The sequence below is a fragment of the Colletotrichum paranaense genome, assembly GCF_030867605.1.
Source record: "Colletotrichum paranaense strain IMI 384185 chromosome Unknown Scaffold_9.1, whole genome shotgun sequence".
NCBI lineage: Eukaryota > Fungi > Ascomycota > Sordariomycetes > Glomerellales > Glomerellaceae > Colletotrichum > Colletotrichum paranaense.
In genome coordinates this window covers 2,254,213-2,272,005 of record NW_026848967.1, presented here as the reverse complement: position 1 = coordinate 2,272,005, position 17,793 = coordinate 2,254,213, and the positions used below count along the sequence as shown (strand labels likewise).

Genomic DNA, 17,793 nt, shown 5'->3' with positions numbered 1-17,793 from the left:
TCTCGCTGTAAGAGACTGCATGCATCTTGACACCGGCACGGTCCGTCCTTCCTATACCGGCCCGGATGACATGGAGATACTCTTCACGGTACCGACTTGACTTGCTTGGAGGTAACCTCACTACAGTCGCATTTTGAACGCCCAGCACCTGAAACTTCCTGTCCTTAGGCTTGCTTGGGCGGTGATTTGTTAGCGACGGTGTCATGGGTCGAACGGCTTTCACAAAACCATCAATTGCTTTTCGGCCCGCAAAGCTGGTGTGACGGTTCGTCTCCTTCCTTTAGCAAGCAATCAATTGAAGAGATAAGTAAGGAAGAATCAGCTATTAAGAAGAATGAGGGTCTTCCATCAGGGACTCAACATCCATGCAGAAATCGAATCAGCTACTCGGCATCCTAATCCTACTCATGTTGTTACTTAGATCATACCTTCGCACGCATTTCAGCATGCACCTCCTCCGTAGTGCGAGGAAGTGAGAAACATCGTGAAAATTATGGCGCACACCTCATACAGTTCTAAAGCAAGCTTTTAAAATCCTCAACTCGTCAATGAACAGCAATTGCCAAATTTATGGCACTTATACCACGATTGGCGGTCAACGTTACACCTAGCTCGTAGAAATGGAGTATCATCAAGTATACGAAGCGAATCCGAAGGACTTTATGTCATATTACACTCTCGAACTCTTGTTATTAGACAGCCTCGTAATTCAAAAGCTTGTAGAGTCCTTCTCACCTTCAGGATGTGCGGATATCCTTGTAAACCCATTTGGCGGAGGAAACTCAGGAGCAAATCCGCGGCCTATGCTGCAGGTTCTGATCTAGTCCACAGATAAATCCCTCCAGCCCACATGATAGGCTCAGTATTCTTGAGGTACCTTATTCGAGTGAACTCTTGTCTTTACTTCCGTGCCTTCCGTAAGGTACCTTAGCTTTACTGATGTAAGAGAGAGTCAGTTGTCACCAGTCCAGAAGCGGGGTCAGTATCACGTCTACACTTTTTGCGACATACGAGAGGATAGCATCGAGAATGATGAAAAATCGAATACAGCATTAGTGTGGCCGATCTAAAGCAGCAGCGTATATACGTGACGGTCACTACTTGGAAAGCAATACATTGAGGCAGCCACTGGCGTGCGCCATGACCTCTTCTAGGTTGGACGCCACCTGAGATATGTGACTGCTAACTTTGCGCCTGTCATATTTGTAGTCACAGGCTCTAAGTCTAGTCGTAGTTGATCATTAAAAGCTCTTTTTTCCTATCTTTTGCACGTAGGTAAATACATTTTTAGGCAAAGGCTGAATGGGCCCAGACGGCGAGAGCGCACCATTGCCATCACTCGCCCTCTACCTCACGTCCATCGAGTCACGCTGCAGAATTTTTCAGTTCGCCTTGATGACTGACGAGAAGTCAGCATACCGGTACAATGAGGTCGTTAGACTTTACCGTTGAACTGTCTTCCCATTGCCATGGGATGCATGCCTGGCTGCGGAACATCTGGGACAGAAGATCTGCAAGTCCGCATTCTAAAGAACAGCTGATGAGCACTTACCTTTGCGCTTATATGACAGACCAGTAAAAGTCGGATATAGATGCCGATATGACGAGATGGCCCCCAGGTTGTGGGTTGCTTCTCCAGGAACCACAAACCTTAAGCCTGGTGCCTGGGTGAGTCTTCGTCTGAAGAAGCAAGAGGCCGTTTCAACCCACCCATTTTTCTTTTCTTTCTTAAAGACGCTTTGAGTTTTTGAAGTGGTGTGTGGCCCGTGAACCAGCTTTACCATTGTTTCGTTTCACGTTCCAAGATTTTGGAATTCGTCAAGTGCTGCCGGTCTTTCGTCCGGCGCAGGCAGCGCTCGCGCACTAGAAGAGTTATCAGAGTTTGGAAGTCGTCTTATTGCAAAGTTGACGAATGTCTTACTTTCAGGGGTAGGTTTTGCGCGCGACGATTTTGAGACAGAATGTTAGGATGCTGTTTCCCTGTATAATCCTCATCCGACCACAGCTGTAGTTTCGACATTTTCCACCTATTCCTTACATCTTCACTACAAGAGAAGGGACAGGAGTCAGTTTGATCGCTGAGGCATTTTCAATCACAGGGAAAAGTCACGATGAGGGCGAAAAGGCGCAAAAAAGTAGAAGGACCATACTCCAGCTAGAGCAGGCAGTCGTGTCTCATTATCAGTAATCCAGTACTGTTACATGTAATCCCTCAAAGACCACTCCACCCTTTCAATCTTAGAATATGTGCAAAAGGAATGACTAAATTACTCCTCGTCCTCGAAGTCGGTGGCCTCAATGGCCATGGCGCGCTTCATCATGCGCTTGAACTGGCGGTCAGACTCAGCAACAGCGCGAGCGAGGTTGCGGCGAGCGGCGGCGGGAGTGTTGCCAGCCTGAGCCATCTGGACGGGGACGACACCACCGAAGGGACCGGCGCGAGCAGCGTTCTGGCAACGGACCAAGCAGACGTTGCTCTGGCCGGCGACGGTACCAGTGCAAGTCTGGCCAGCGGGGATCTCGGCCTTGATGGGGAAGTCGGTCATGGCACCAGCCTGTGGTTGTTAGTATCGAGTGCTTGAAGTGAGAAGAAGATGTGACTTACGCGGTTGCGGGAGTTCTGGCCGGGAACGGTGACGGGGACGTTGATGTTGGTCCAGGTGGCGCCAGTGGCATCACCGTTGATCATGCAGTCGTAGGGGCCACCGCCGTCACCGTTGACCTGGTGGACGGTCATGTCGATGGTGCCACCGGCACGGATCTGGGGAAGCTGGTCGCCAGTGGCGGCCATGATGGCCTTGGTGCCAGTCTCCAGGTCGTTGGTGCCAGCACCGACGGTCTCGCCGAAGGTGTCGGCGGCCTCACCCTTGAAGCGGGTGGAATCGGCCTGGAAGGGGTCGCGACGGGTTCCGTCACGAGGAGTGCTGAGATCAACACCGAGGGCCATACCAGTGCCACCGAGCTCGCCGGTAGCGCCGATGATAGCACCGTGGCCAGCCACCAAGTTGGCGGCGGCAAGGATAGCAGTAGCAGCGACGGTCTTGAGAGACATTTTGACTAATAGTTAAGAGATGAATGAGATGGTGCTCCTTGCCAGAGGAGTGTAAACGAGTAGTATCCTGCCGGAGGAGGTATTAGAACCGAAAGAGAGAAGAGACTGCTGAAAAGCTGAAGATGTTGATGCTGATGATGAGAAGAGATGAGAAAAGGTTGGGAGGAAATCAGTTGCTTTTGTACTCGACATTCCACGATGTTGAGTCGACACTCTACAGTATGCCCCCCCAGCACATGAAAGGCAAACTTAGCAGAATATCTCCTACGTCGCCTGCACGATGCACATACCGTCTGGTGCCTTGCAACCCTTGGAACCGACACCAGCCCCAACATCAAGCATATTGTTTAGACTGTAGAGTGGGAGAGAAAAGATGAGGCCAAACACCGGCGAGAACGACCGCATCTCGTGATGGAGACAAGTTCGAAACTGGGCCCTTTCCGATTCGGATCGTCGAAGGGAGGCTCTGTGTGGGAGCCGACAAGGGTTCGAACCTTGTTGAAGAGCCAATCGCATCGCGATCGCGTTGTCCTCCCCCCTCCTTGAAGAGGGCAGGGAGGGGAAGAAACACTGTCGCAGATCAGAAAACGTTTGTCGCACATCCCTGGTGTGCCTGGGAGGGAAGATGATGTTCCAGGATCTGCGCCACGCCCGTATTATTCCAGGGCACGGGAGAGAATAGCCCAGATCAAACACACCAGACCCGTCTCTGTCTCCCCCGTTTTGGTTGGACTAGTTTGGTTTGGTTGGTACCGCACGTTGGCGAGACAAGAGAGGCCGTGCTGAGAGTCTGTGGAAAGGCGACTCGACAGAGGTGATGCTTGCCCTGCGGCGCGATTTCAAGTCTCGAACCTGCGCTCGGCCATTGGGTACGTTCGTCCATAGTGGAAGCGTAATCGTGAGCGACTGGGAACCAAAGAATGGAGAGAGACGCAGAGATCTCTGACGGCTATCATCTCAATCTTCTGGAACAAAGGCCCCTAAAGCCCACCCCGTTGCAACTTGCTGTGTGAACTTGGACAGCGGACGATAGTGGATACGCCAACGATGAGAAGTTGAGATGTCATGTTGGGCTTAGCCATGCCCGCAGTGTCGTGCCTGACACCGGTGCTCAATGCCACTCTCTGCATATTGGTGTTTTACGGATGGAATACCGAAATGGGACAAAGGCGTATAGAAAATCACCAACGGGCTGAGAGAGGCGAAGTCCCTGCAGAACGCAGCGATGCTATGCATTACTACGTACTCTCAGCTGGGCACCGCGGGAGCTAGCGCTTAGTGCCAGGTACGCCAGGGCAAGCTTCACCACTCCCGTTTGCTTGTCTCTGCCCTTTGGCGTGCTGCCCAGTCTCATTGGTCTTCTGGGATTTAGACTTGACTCGGCTGCCCGAAGTATCCACACAAAGTAGCATTCGCACCACTCCGAATAGGTTGAAGTGGTGGGAAGGGGAAACAAGGAGGTGGCCCGCCAGGAGTACGGAGTCACGGAGGCACGAAGGCCTCCAGCTCCGGGAGGAGGCTGGGGGATTTGATCGCCGTTGACATGGCAAAGGATGCAGGAGGGGCGCATCGTTTCGCTGATCATTGTGAATCAATACTGCCAGCCGGGCACGATTCCTAGGAGACCATCGCATGAGCCGCCGGTGGTTTCCAGGACTGTCGTTGCACTGCCAGGCGTTTCTCGTTTCTGTGGATCACCCATCGACCCTGGGGGAAATCAGTTCCAGGGCCAGGCGAGGCGAATGTGGCCATGTTCACATGAACACCTTAAAGATCCGGGGGTGGCCAGGGACAATAGGTGGGCTTCATTATTGGGGAGACCTGGGCAGGGAGTATCGGTTGCCTTTTGCTCCGATGCAAGCATGGCAGTTCTAGACGTCCTGACAGGGAACGGAGGGGCAAGTTGATACAGGGGGGCCGTTGCGCTTGGATCTTGCAGACACTGCAGACACAACCATTGCCAGTACCACACACGCAGCTCACGCAGCTAGGACTCGAGAGCCTCAGCCAATCCATGGAGACCCATGGAGAAGGGGGCGCGGCTGGCTGAGTCGCCAGCTGTGATTCGTGTTGTCCGTGCTACACCGCAGCATACCTGGAACAGGAACTGGTCCACCCCGCTCGAATAGAAGCGCGGAGAAAAAATAAGCTTGGCAAAAAGAGTTGTGTCAGAAACACGATGGCGAAATCGGGTCTCTACTGGGGGGCTTGTATCCCAGGATATGATCGCATTGGAAAGCATGGGACACACAGAAGACGCCCGTTTGCTATTCTGGTTTGTGGGCAAGAGTCGCCTCTATGCCATGAGGCGCACATTCTACTGCGTAAGGTCCCACGGTCCGATCCCAGTCATTCATACTTGGACGAGCACTCGGGAGGTCCGGCTGATGCAGAAACCGAGAAGGGTCATGTCAAGATTTGATAGGTAGGAACATCGACACACTTTCAGGCAGCCTCACGGGCAATTGAGCCTTCCAAGACTTATCTTTAGTTGTGTTTAGTCGTGTGCTGTAAAGCTTGTCTACACGGAGCTTTTTTGCCGCCTTGCGTAGCACTGGCATTTGCTCAGGCCTGTTCTTGAACACTTGGATTCTTCGCCTTCTCCCGGGTCGGAGCCGAGAACCGGCTGGGCGGTCCCACTCTCTCGGCCGATTCCGTCTTCCGTGGTGGGTCTCATGTCCCGTGAGGCCCCCCCCCCCCCTAGCTAAGCCTTCACCGCAATGATTTCCCTCTTTCATAGAACCACAATGATTTGCATTCCCGCGCCCGCGATGCTTGCGTAGATCAATCATCATCTGGCAAACCAATCGCAATACAGCGCATAGTGTAAAAGGGGGGAAATCCTCAGCCACAGTAAGGCCTGGTGCGAGTCGCCAGGCCCGCTGTGCGCACGAGACCTGACGCGCCCCTGACGCCGCACGCGGGTTTGATCTTCGCTGCCAAGCTGCCAAGACACCTCAAAACTCGCCCTACCCCGAGCCATGCCTGCAGTACTCGGGTGCCAGGCGGTACATGTAGTCATGAGAATCCTATGGCCCGGTGGGATGGATGGCAAGAAGATGCGTAAAGATGCAAGGCTACTACATACGTCAGGTACAGCCAGGACTACCTACGCGAGGTTGCATCACATGCCAAGAACATACTTTACGTAGGGCAGAGAGGCATAGCAGGGGGCTAGTCATGACCACCACAGCACGGAAGAAAGCCTGTGAGGGCAACTCTCTCCGATCCTCTCGGATGGCTCCAGCTGTGAAAGCTTGTGTTTGGCGAAGTCTTCACCCAAAGTCGTTAGTCGAGAGTTCATGCATCGCCCAAGGGACGAATCGTACTCATCGTATGTTCCTCGTCATGAGTGGTTTAGCATTCTCTACAAGTGGCGGAAATGCAGGTCCACGGTTTCTATTCGTGAGGCACGTTTCTGACATTTGGAAAATTGAGATTCTTCAGCCTGTAGTCTTTGAGGTGCTCCTGAGTCAAACCTTTTCGGGAATAGACTCTCATCGATTACCTTCATCCTAATATCTGATGCTCGGCATGAGACGCCCTACTCCATCGACCGAAGTTTTTTTCAGAAGCAGGCACCAATCCTTTGACTGCGCCCATCTTAACTACGCTCGTGCCGCGAGCAGTTCGCTCACCACCGCTGAGATCTCGCCGTCTATACTTGTCGCCAACCCATCTGCCTCCAAATCCCATGGGACGGCCGTCTCAGGTCCTTTGCCCACCCTCACAAGCTTCACTCTTCCCCCGCCTCTCATGACGAGATCCTCGTTAGGCCATCTCAAGACCCCCGGCGTCGACATCCCTACGCCAAGCTCTAGGATCACTGTCGTCCTTTCCTCACGATGCACCACGTCCCGGCGGAACTGCTTCCATCTCTTCTCCCCATCTTCAAAGGGTTTCTCGTTGAACCAGTGCCCTGCCCTCACGCAGATGTTCATTTTGCTGTTGCAGAACTTGCAAAGGGGCACCTTGCTAGGTTCTGTCAATATTTGAGATACTGGGTCCAAGAACGCCTGCGCATCTGCAACTAAAGGTGCCGATGGCACTGTTGCCTCAGGTCGGCAATTTGCCAGGCATTGGAAAACCGAATACGATCCTTGAGGGGTAGAAAGTCTCTCTGGCGATAACCCGTTGGCGACAAAGAGACCATCGGCGTTAGACGTCCTCACATGCGCGTTTTCCCCAAACCTCTCAAGCCATGAAATGAGCGTTCGGTACATTCCGGATTTTGGCCAAGACGTGACCATCGCCAAGTGGGTGAAGTAGTATCCCCAGCGAACCTGCTCCGTTGGCCAGGAGTTGAAGCCAAAGACGCTGTACAGAGTTCGCAGCCCATACTTCAAGAAACCGGGAAAGTTCTTGGCAAACAGGGCCGACGAAGTGTAATCCAGCCCATCGGAAGCAGAGAGACCGGCACCGGCACTCACAATGACTGCGTCAGCCGCGTCCAACCACTGCCTTGCCCGGTCCAGCGAGTCGCACTGGATCAGCGGCGGATGATTCGCACTTGCCGGCGGAGTAAAAGTCGGCGCTGCCCGCCCCATCCATGAAGTATGCGGGGGAGAAGCCAGGATTTCCTGGTACACAGCATGATCTGCGTCCGTGAAGGTGTTGAAGATGATATCGGTGATGGACGTATCCTCGTGGTGCTCAAGCCAATCTGCGACCGCGCTGACCGCCACGGCTGCTGCATCTCGCGCCGGATAGGCAAACAAGCCGGTCGAGATGCCGCATAACGCGACAATCTTCCTGCCATCCGGCGTCGCGGGCAGCGATTCGACTGCGGCAAGAACGCTGCGATAGCATTGGGCGAGCTGCAGAGTCTCGTTTGTCGTTGGTTTTGAGCCGCGTTGCAGTTGCGGCCCGACTGTATGCACCACATGGTTCGCTGGTAGGCAGTATGCGCCTGTGACTATCGCTTCGCCCGGTCCGAGTTCACGGCCTCTTTCGTTCATGACCCGGTAGCACTCTTCCCGTAGCCGGGGGCCGGCAGCAGCGTGAATGACATTGTCTATGCAGCGGTGTGGTGGCTGGAAGCACCCGAGGCCCTGGCTGTTTGCGGCATTGGTGATTGCAGTGATGCCGGTGAGAGTCGTGATGTCACCTTGCCAGAGCGTAACTCTAACGCTCTTATGGTTCGCTCGTTTGAGTATTATTGTCGGTTGAATAGAACCGGCTAATGTCAGGACACGATGGGATGCCTGCTGCTGTAGGACCGAGTCTATCCCGATCAAAATGTCTTCCGGGAGCGGTGGGTCCGGTGTACGGACACAGAGTAATTGGTGAAGCAACTGTAGATGTGTAGGGGGGTCCAAATCGTCGAGCTGATCCTTGATATGGCGGAGATGGTGGTGATGATGGCCGTGATCGCAGTCGTCATGATCTGAGTCAACGCTCGAGTCTGCTTCGTCCAGTAGGTGGACAAGAATTTGCTGTAGACTGTCCATGCTTTGGTGTTTGTTGCAAAAGTTCTTCGATTGCTAGCAGCACCTCTTTTGAAGCAACTCCAACCACACCCGGACAAGGGGACACTAAACTCTTGTACAATTTATCTTATTCATAAGGCGACATCGATTTCAAACATGGCAAGAATCCGTTTGTGAGACTGTTCATTTTGGTTCCGATTTTGCTTGGCTTTGGTGAGCTGCCGGAAGCAATTTGCATCCGGCCCTCCACATCAAATGAGATCTATCATCGGCTTCTAGAATACTTTATGAAGTAATATACTAATCAATTTCACAACCGTGCTGACCATGGCAACGAGCCCGAAATACAGGAGATATGGGTAGACTGGAGAAAAGGCCATGTTCTTGTCAAACACACTTGCATTTGCAAGCTGCATCCGTTGACCTAATATCCGGCAAGTACATCTAAAAACCCGCATTCGTCCTCTCTCATTATTAGCAATTCTCACCGCGCACGATAACGCTCCACTTCATCTTGTCAAATGCCTGTCCTGAGGATCGCAATACGTTAGGTGAGTTCCTCTTCGCGCAGGATTGCAAGACCTTCTCAGCCCCTTGTGCAATGCCGTCGAATGTTCTCATGGTCTTTGGATTGTCGTCCTGTAAAACCTCGACTCAGCTTTGTACGTAGAGTGTCGTCTTTAATTTTGAACTCACGTCATTACACCACCAGATGGCAGTTTTGAATTCGCAAGTCATAAGAGCGCACTTCCCCCGGCCAACCTCGAGTTTAGCCCTCCTGTGCCGGATGCGTTTGAGTTCGTTGATACCATCTTTTGCGACGGCGACTGAGCCCAAGGGGTATTTATGACAGACGACATGCGAAAGATCGAACCTGTCCGGCTCCTCTAGGGCTGAGGAGGTGGTAGTAGAACCCGATTCAGGGCCCAAGACCTGCGCGTACAGAGAGCCGTAGGAGCGAAGATCCGCCAATACCTCCTGAACTGTTCCATTCAGAACGACTTTCTCGGCTCTCGGGCTGATATCATCTTGAAACTCCCATTCTGGGATGATAATCTCATACCCTTCAATAGGGGCCAGGTTGGTAGTTGCTGATCCATAAGCCTAATGTCATGTTAGTAATAAATCATGGAGTAGTCCTGGAATATTGGGCATACCAAAACGGCCAAGGAAGCAACGATGAGGGCTTGTACTTGATGGAAGCGCATTTTGATGGATTCAAACGATCGGGTGTCGAATGCAAATATCTGAAGTTGAGTCCGAAGGCTGTCTGTCAGTGTGTGAATCGTTGTAGACGGAGAGCCTAAGGTAAGCGGGATCGAGTTAAAGTGATCCATTAGAGAACCTTGAGGTCTCAATAGATATGAATGACCGCTTTTATCTGTGGAGCTGAACTTTAACATGAAGATGTGGTTGAAAATACTGAACAGACATCTTCGCATCCTTCATTGACGCTACCTCAGTGGCTGCTTGAAGCCATAGAGGTGCCGTCTTCTCGAGTGTCGGACTACCGACAGGAAAAGCTTCAAGGACACCTTGCACGCTTAAACTAGTACTTTCCTATCTTCACCCCATACCTCAAATATCTCTGTCTCATATGTATCTAGGTAAATCCGATTGCTTTAAAGGTGAACAGGTTCATATGCTCGAGCGCTGAGTGGATGTGTACTCTTCTTGTTATCTCATGATGCTATATGCGCTACAATAATACTACTATTCTCCAAGGACTATGAGGAATGTGCACTTCTCTATCCGCTACGCGATAGGCATGAAATAAGAGTTACGTGACTAAAGTCTAGAAAATCTCTTTCTCATTCTTTCTGTTCCTAAAAAAGAAAAAAGAAACCTGTTTGTTTATAAATATCATAAAAACCAAAAGATTCAAGAGCATCTTTTCGAGTATCATGAAAACTCCGCTAATGAACAAGAAAGTGCTGCATACTTCAATTCAAGAATAATAACATTCAGTCTAGTTGGGTTCGTTTTGCAATCTTATCATTGAAGTACTCAACCTAGCGATGTCCGAGGCTTCGGACCTTGACATGCCCTTGCTGCTCCCATAGCTAATGACACCATAGGTCATGAGAGTATTGCCTCGTTTACGACCAGCTCACCCAGCAAAGTGCCGCCTTCAAGTCACCCTCTGAGAAGCAGGATGCTAATTCTAAATAGAAACGAGCTCATACCCAAGACTGTGAGACATGACTTGGCACCTCCACCATCTCAGTGCCAACAGGTTCATGCCATGGCGGCTTGCCTGCGTAGTCATGGGTCTGTGGGCATTTCACCTTATGCAGTCACAGATTGATAGGCTACTGCGTGACCGTAGACGCTATTATGAATAATAGGAGGTTTTGATCAGCAATTGAAGATGTACTGAGACCAAATTTGAAACATGCACTTGCGATCAGGGCGGAGGCTAGGGCATGTTTCATTGCTCTTGTCACCTTGCTTCAGTAAAAGCTTTCCAGACTTGCATCCAATGTCCTTCAGAAATAGAAAGAATGCGTGATTGTTCTGACGGTAAAGTACCTCAGTCCTCACCTCAATAGCTGCCTCAGTCATCATTCTATTGTTTGGTCGGAATGCCGCTATCGTGTTTCTGCTTGTGCACTTGGGGTATCCCTTTCTACGAAACTTGAAAGCGATACCTCGCAATTCAATGAGATAATAGGCGCCAATCCGACTTTGAGAGAAAAATAATGATGGGATTCAGCTATCTAGCTCGGCGCCATCGTAAGGTGATATCATGCATCCGAATTCGTTTCTGGCATGGTCATTCGCTCAGCCGCACAAGTCATTAAAAGTCTCAGCTGAGTTGAACCCGCATTAGCACTTGATCTAAAGAGAGGCCATAGATGCATTTAGTTAGCTATTTCACGAGCGAAAACCCCTGTGCGGCATTCTTCGTCCACCGATCTGCTAGGACGTACTTACTATCTAGTTACATAATTACGGACGTTCCTGCCACGAGCTCAGTTTAACCAAGGATGATGAATCCAACTGCTCAGCATTATTAGACAATTCTATATTGAATTGGGAAGGACTTTTGGTATCTTATAATATGGAGGTAGAGCTCCCTCGTCCGTGAGCTATATCCCCTCTCGCATGCAATGGGCGCGTTTCCTCCCTTTTGAATCTCAACTGACAGCAATCAGCACCGCAATTGACAACATTTTCGTATACCTCCAAAGACACTACAAGTACCTACGTGGTTGCCAAGTACAATCAAGACGGTGGGTGGGAGCCCTGGCTACAAAGTGAGCTCGTCGACTATATCAAGGCGAATGGTATTGGAACGCAGCGTTATGCCGAGAGAGAAGAGTATATATGGGGCGCCCCCTACGCTGCCGATAAGGTAGACATTCTGACGAGCTATCAAATTGAAGACCAAAGTCGTATTGAGGTCATCGAGCTCAAATGCGCGTCAACCCGCCAGGATTAAAAGCCAGGAAACTTGGCGCAGCGGATGCAGGCAGACATCACGTGAAAAGGTTGGTGAAGGCGGATCAGCAGCTCATGTATGGCGTGTCCATCGGGATTACGCTAGACAAATCGTCTGCTCAGGCTACTGAGGAGGCCCTGCTGAATTTCCCTGGTGAGGGCCTTATTTCGTGATGGTGTTGGGGTCCCAAAGGGGGCAGTGCCGTGGGCAAAACAATTACCGTTTGGTCGTATTGGCTCTATCAATGGAGATGAATGAGAGAATACCTGTCTCAATTTGGTAGGACGGGTAATTACTAGTAGTCAACAACGCTGGCAGATGACTTGAGAACACTAATGATATCGAGCATGTGGTGTGACGTTTAGCAATAATGTATATCGGACATTTCTCCAATGGAAAATAGAAAAACGGCCTTCAATTGCAATTATCAACTTGTCCACAATTTGTGCGTTTGCTGATCTTTCCAATAAACAGAAGCAGTACACCGAAGAAACTCACGAGGAGTTAGGTCTCGATCAGTACTAAGGACTCGACAATGCCTTCCACTAACACCCCAATCCTAATACTAAGGTGTCTATCAGCTAGGGCCTGGGTAAGAATAGCGGGAGCGCGAACTAGCGCAAGTTTGAGCATTGTGGGCTCCTATGGTACCCGTAATTTGAGTTGCTTCGGTAAGCGAGAAGCAGACTCTAGTGCCAAGTTTGCACCTTCGGCAACGCAGAAAGCACCCGCTTCCGTGCAATTCCCATCCCACATAAATCGTTCAGCTGGCCACAATTGCAGTGGATCCAGACTCTGGGCTATGTTGCTTCTGGACCTACTTAGCGCAGCTTGCCTAGCTTGTCTTGATAATCACACAGTCTGAGACAATGGCAGTTCAGCTTTGCAGCGCAGCCACCGGGTTGGACAAACAAATCCATATGACAGCAATCAAATTTCTGGATTAGGCACAATGGCCGACCACTATAACCACTTCACACTGCCACGCCGCCGAGCCTATGCTCATTTGCATCGCCTGAGGAGACTCAGACGGACATACCCATCTATTCTATTGAGACGAGGATGTATGCCATCAGAACGCCAGGTGGAACCACCGCGAGCTATTATTTCCTTGGTTTCTAGCTGAGAATGCCGCCACATTCGCTGAATTCGCCTTATGCGGTGATAATGAATGCTCATTTCTGATAGGATTTTAGTAATGTGTCAAGCTAATGGCGTTGGGAGACTTTCAATCACACCTGAGGTGGCGTTGGTTCCTTGCTCCTTGCATTATAAGCAGCAGGTGGCACGGAGTCCTGTATCCAGGTAGCATACAGCTACGGGACAATAGTCCAGACTCTTCTGAAAACGGCATCAATATCTCGTTTACAGTCAAACCGTTCACAGTCAAATAGTTCGATTGCTTCGAAACACCTGATTCGTCTGAAACCGAGAATGCGTGCCCACCGCACACTATGAGTTCTAGACATTTTTGAAGACCGGTGTTTATGCGTTTATGACTACCTAGTAGGGTTCTCTTAGCTCGCCACAGGATGTTCAGAGACTTTAACCAGATCTATATAATCTTTTCTATCCGCCCTGATAGTCATTGCAATATCACCAAGCAGTCAGTTTACTTCAAAGGCCATTACAAGTTGTAGATTCAAGCACCTCACAAGTACTTGTTACTCTCTACAGCCATTGAAACTCGAACAACCCTCTGCACCATTCACACTTTCATACTAAACAACACTTCGACTTCGAATCATTCAATATGGGTGCCGGCGCGTATCTTCAAATTCTCAATGGTACACCGTACACTTTTACTAATACTGCTCCTGGTCATGATGGATACCAGATGAACAAATGGGACCCAGGTGCTTCAATCTCTCCAGGTACGTAACGTCGCTTCTTGGTTGTTTAGAATCCAAATATGCGGCGAACATCCCAACTGATTAATGACAGGGACTACCGATTTTTCTTACTTTGAGTTTAAAGAAACTATTGGCGTTACAGAAAGCGACACACAAGTCACTAGCACTTATACAGTCGGTGATACGGGGTACTCTTTCAGCATTCGAGCAAATGATGACCCTCCGAGATTGCTTGCCAGGATCGATGGGTTTTCGACTCCCACGATGCTAGAAGGTGAATGGCTCACACTCGGCTTTGTGCATAACGGTAGCAACCCTTTCGTGCTTATCGGCACTATCAACAACATGTTATCCTCATTTTCACAGCCCGACTGGATGCATCAAAACTTGGCTACATTGGGTACCTTACGCTTGAAGCAAATCTGTATGCCAGGAAGTCATGATGCTGGCATGGGTGTTCTTAACCCAGTTGGTGTTGTTCAAGAGGGCAGTGCCACCGTGGCTGGTGGTCTCATTAAGGCCCAATCAACCACTATTTACCAACAGCTCGTGAACGGGTCCAGGTATCTTGACGTCAGGCCGGTTATGGCTGGGGAAGGTGACTTCAGAGCCGGTCACTTCACTTCGATTTCGACTTTTGGTGAGCTCGGATGTTTAGGTCAAAGCATGAGCGATATTATTGCCGACATCAACAAATTCACTGACGAGTATGCCGAGCTGATTATTTTGGACCTTTCGCATGGTTACGATTCAACGAACGATTTTGCCGACCTGTCAGTCGGCCAGTGGTCCACACTGTTCACTCAGCTGACCAAGGATTTGCTTAATCTCGCGTTGATCAACGCAGACTACAAAACAGGAGTGGTATTCAACAATACTTTGAACTCGTTCATTGGAAATGGAACGGCCTCTGTGTTAGTCTGCCTTGATGTGGACAACATCTTACCTGACTCCTCATTCCAGGGGAAGGGCATCTTTTCCCAAGCAAACTTACTCACGTACAACGTGTATTCCGACACTACGGATGTGGATAAGATGAATCAAGATCAGCTTTCAAAGCTTGAGAACTATCAGAAAGACACGACTGGCCAAGTCATCGATCAGCTTCATCTTGTGTCATGGACCTTGACGCCATCAAGCCTCACCGATCCTACCATACAGGAACTTGCTGGCAAAGCAAGTATACCCTTGTCCCAAAACCTCCTCTGGGCTTGCACGCAGTCGGCTTTTCCTAACGTCATCCTGGTGGATTGGGTTGAGAATACCAACACGACCGCGCTAGCTATGGCTATCAACAAAAAGGTTTACGGGAACGTCTCTCCGAATCCTCCCGCTCCCACCCAGCGATATGTCTCAGCTCTCACAGTCCAGGCGTCCAACGACTCGAGTTTCTTCCCGCCTGGCACTTGCGTGGACGAGAGTGGAGATCTGGGTAGCCCAGATTGTAACAATAGTTTCGGTGGAGAGTATACTTACGTCGTAAAATCATCTACAACGGACCCATCCCAAGCCATCACTGGATTAAGCATTGAGATCACTGGCGATAGCGATCCGGCACTCGGAGGGGACTTGGCTAAAGGAGCTGGCGGCGACTTCCGGTATGTGGTCACTTCGCAAGATTTGACCTTACCTACCAGGATCAGTGAAGTACAGCTATGGAGATCTCCCGACGACTCTGTTTCTCTCGCTGATGCGATCAATGCTGGATGGGACGGAATAAGTACAGATATCAATCATGGAAGAAGTGGCGCGTACCTGTATCTTGTTTGGAAAGATGTTCAGGCCTGAATGCGACTCATGTCGAAGAGTACTATAGCTAGGGGTTTTTCATCGGTTAGCCCGATTTTCCCCTGGTCAGTTTTCATGTAATGTTTTACTTTTCGTGCTTAAAACAGTAGGAGTCAAATCAACTTATCTGAATTTGCTACGAAGAGGACTATTACAATCCATATACGTATATGTGTACATTCTCATTGTCCGACCGATTGTCAGTCAAAGAGGGAATTCGCTACCATTCATTGGCTCATACCCCTACTCATGCCTCCTTTAATGAATGAGATCAGTAATATAAATACATGTAGGGACCGGGTTGACCATAAACGTCTTGTTCGAATTTTAGTCGTAGGCCAAAGCTATAATCTTTTTCTAAAAACACCTTTTATCCGGTAGGCTTAGGCTTAGAACTTAATTTTCTTTAGGTGTCGTCTACTATAAGATACTAGTACAGCCGCCACCCATCCAAGCCATTCGTATCGTTATAAACAGTCAAGTCGAAGTAGTGTACTTGTCGTTGTCCACCTCGGCCAAAGTTCTCCGACGTGATGTTGAGCAAAGTAGCCGAAGTAGTCGAAGACGTCAAATTTGTCAAGCCAGGGAAGGCAGCCTCTATCATGCTCGAAATTTCCCGCGGGGTGTAAAAGTCGGGACCCTTGGCTTCGATGTTCTTCTGGAAGAAAGAAACATAATCTCTTGTATGATCGACATCGGCGAGCGCGCTGAAGGTATCGGACGATAGCGCGTGCCCAGGTATGACAAGACTAGGTCTGAGGCCCGTGATGAAGTCGAGAGTCGTGAGCCAAGACTCTGTGAGGGCGGGCGTAAGGAGGTCGGCGAGCCAGGCATGCATCTGGTGGCCGTAGACGACGTCACCTGCGATGAGTGTCTTGATAGACGGAATCCAGAACGAAGATAGATCAATAGTATCGCCGCCAATGTTCTTGAGTATTTCGATCGGGCACTTTTCGTCGCCTGGAAGGGTGAAGAAGGAGAAGTTGTAGGCAGTCGGAATCGCGGGGACGGGAGCAATAATGCCGGGGCCATAAGCGGCAGACCAGAATTCAGTCTAGAACTCTGTTATGAGCATTGCTTGCCGAAATTCAAACAGGAATGCTTACTTTGTTGATAGCCTCTTTCTGGATCCCATGCACCGTCTCTGGCGTGGCGTAGTGCTTGGCCTCGGGAAAGTGCTGAAGGAATGCTTTCCCGCTCAGATAGTGATCGGGGTGATTATGCGTTGTGAAAGCCGCCAAGAGAGGCTTGTCAGTTGTGTTCTTGACCCATTGAGCCAGGGCTTCCGCGTCGGCAACGGCAAGAGGCAAGTCGATGATCGCAGCGGCTTGAGAGCCAATGATCAGAGACGACACAACATCCAACGAGAACCCTGGGCTGATGTAGCTTTCGACCTTGAGGTCGCAAGTGCATGACGCAAAAGCCTTTTTAAACACTCCTGATAGAGCGACGGCGGTGATGATCTTGCTGAACATGGCGGTGTCGGTACGTCTGGTGATGGTAAAAGAGCAAAATGTTTTGGTGAACTTTCTTTCGATGCATCAAATGCTCCAATTTTGAAGATCCGGCGCTCCTGATTTTATAAAACATCAAATTACGTTTGCAGAAAATTCAGTCTTTCAATCTACTTCCGAGTCTTGGCCAAACATCGAGTGTCCTTAAGCCGACTCGGATGTATTTTTGCAGTGGAAGAGTCGGAGTTATTTTGTTTCCGTTGCCAATTTTCTCAACACCTTCACTTAGAAGCACCAAATATATGGGCGGTGAACAATGCCCTTTTAAATTAAATTGATTATTGCGCCAGAGAACCCTCAAATCCTCTACAGTTTAATTGAAGATTAGTGATATTTCTCCAAGCGGATTCCAGTTGTCTGCTTATAATCTCTCGATTTATAATATCCGGGACTTCCGATCCATCAGAGAGTGCATACCCTTCTCCTCAGAATAGCCTGCGCTTCCATGAGAGGAATTCAGGCTTCTCAAAATAGTCACCAAACATTTCCATTTAATTCTGAGGTCGAGACGATGTGGCGATTCCACCTGGACATATATCTCAATCGCGGATGCTGCAATTCACTGTCCAGTGTTGTGACCTCAAAATGACTCCAAGATGTTCAAAAAACAAAGAGTGATCTGTGTGAGAGAAAACAACCAATGTTTTGATATGACACTGGTACAAAGAGAGGGGAATGGAAGAAAGGGAGGCCCCCGAAAGTAGAATATGAT

The 17,793-nt window shown here is 49.8% G+C and overlaps 7 protein-coding genes across 7 annotated transcripts; 2 read left to right on the top strand and 5 right to left on the bottom strand.

Moving 5' to 3' along the window:
- Positions 1-2,267: 2,267 nt before the first annotated feature.
- Positions 2,268-3,052, bottom strand: CPAR01_11534 (uncharacterized protein; the record flags this gene model as incomplete). The annotated part of the gene is made up of 2 exons (XM_060495793.1): positions 2,268-2,555; positions 2,606-3,052. The coding sequence occupies 2 exons, from the start codon at positions 3,050-3,052 to the stop codon at positions 2,268-2,270; spliced, it is 735 nt and encodes a 244-aa protein (XP_060346141.1).
- A 980-nt stretch (positions 3,053-4,032) lies between these two features.
- CPAR01_11533 (uncharacterized protein) lies at positions 4,033-4,637 on the bottom strand (the record flags this gene model as incomplete). The annotated part of the gene is made up of 2 exons (XM_060495792.1): positions 4,033-4,176; positions 4,299-4,637. 2 exons carry the CDS (start codon positions 4,635-4,637, stop codon positions 4,033-4,035), a joined length of 483 nt encoding a protein of 160 aa, XP_060346140.1.
- Positions 4,638-6,660: 2,023 nt separating this feature from the next.
- On the bottom strand, positions 6,661-8,502 carry CPAR01_11532 (uncharacterized protein; the record flags this gene model as incomplete). Its single annotated transcript, XM_060495791.1, has 1 exon — positions 6,661-8,502. One exon carries the CDS (start codon positions 8,500-8,502, stop codon positions 6,661-6,663), a length of 1,842 nt encoding a protein of 613 aa, XP_060346139.1.
- Positions 8,503-8,955: 453 nt separating this feature from the next.
- CPAR01_11531 (uncharacterized protein) lies at positions 8,956-9,689 on the bottom strand (the record flags this gene model as incomplete). Its single annotated transcript, XM_060495790.1, has 3 exons — positions 8,956-9,120; positions 9,178-9,585; positions 9,639-9,689. The coding sequence occupies 3 exons, from the start codon at positions 9,687-9,689 to the stop codon at positions 8,956-8,958; spliced, it is 624 nt and encodes a 207-aa protein (XP_060346138.1).
- Positions 9,690-11,545: 1,856 nt separating this feature from the next.
- CPAR01_11530 (uncharacterized protein) lies at positions 11,546-11,745 on the top strand (the record flags this gene model as incomplete). The annotated part of the gene is made up of 2 exons (XM_060495789.1): positions 11,546-11,568; positions 11,640-11,745. 2 exons carry the CDS (start codon positions 11,546-11,548, stop codon positions 11,743-11,745), a joined length of 129 nt encoding a protein of 42 aa, XP_060346137.1.
- A 1,934-nt stretch (positions 11,746-13,679) lies between these two features.
- CPAR01_11529 (uncharacterized protein) lies at positions 13,680-15,567 on the top strand (the record flags this gene model as incomplete). Its single annotated transcript, XM_060495788.1, has 2 exons — positions 13,680-13,800; positions 13,871-15,567. 2 exons carry the CDS (start codon positions 13,680-13,682, stop codon positions 15,565-15,567), a joined length of 1,818 nt encoding a protein of 605 aa, XP_060346136.1.
- Positions 15,568-15,997: 430 nt separating this feature from the next.
- On the bottom strand, positions 15,998-17,042 carry CPAR01_11528 (metallo-beta-lactamase family protein; the record flags this gene model as incomplete). Its single annotated transcript, XM_060495787.1, has 2 exons — positions 15,998-16,621; positions 16,674-17,042. The coding sequence occupies 2 exons, from the start codon at positions 17,040-17,042 to the stop codon at positions 15,998-16,000; spliced, it is 993 nt and encodes a 330-aa protein (XP_060346135.1).
- Between the last annotated feature and the right edge of the window lie 751 nt (positions 17,043-17,793).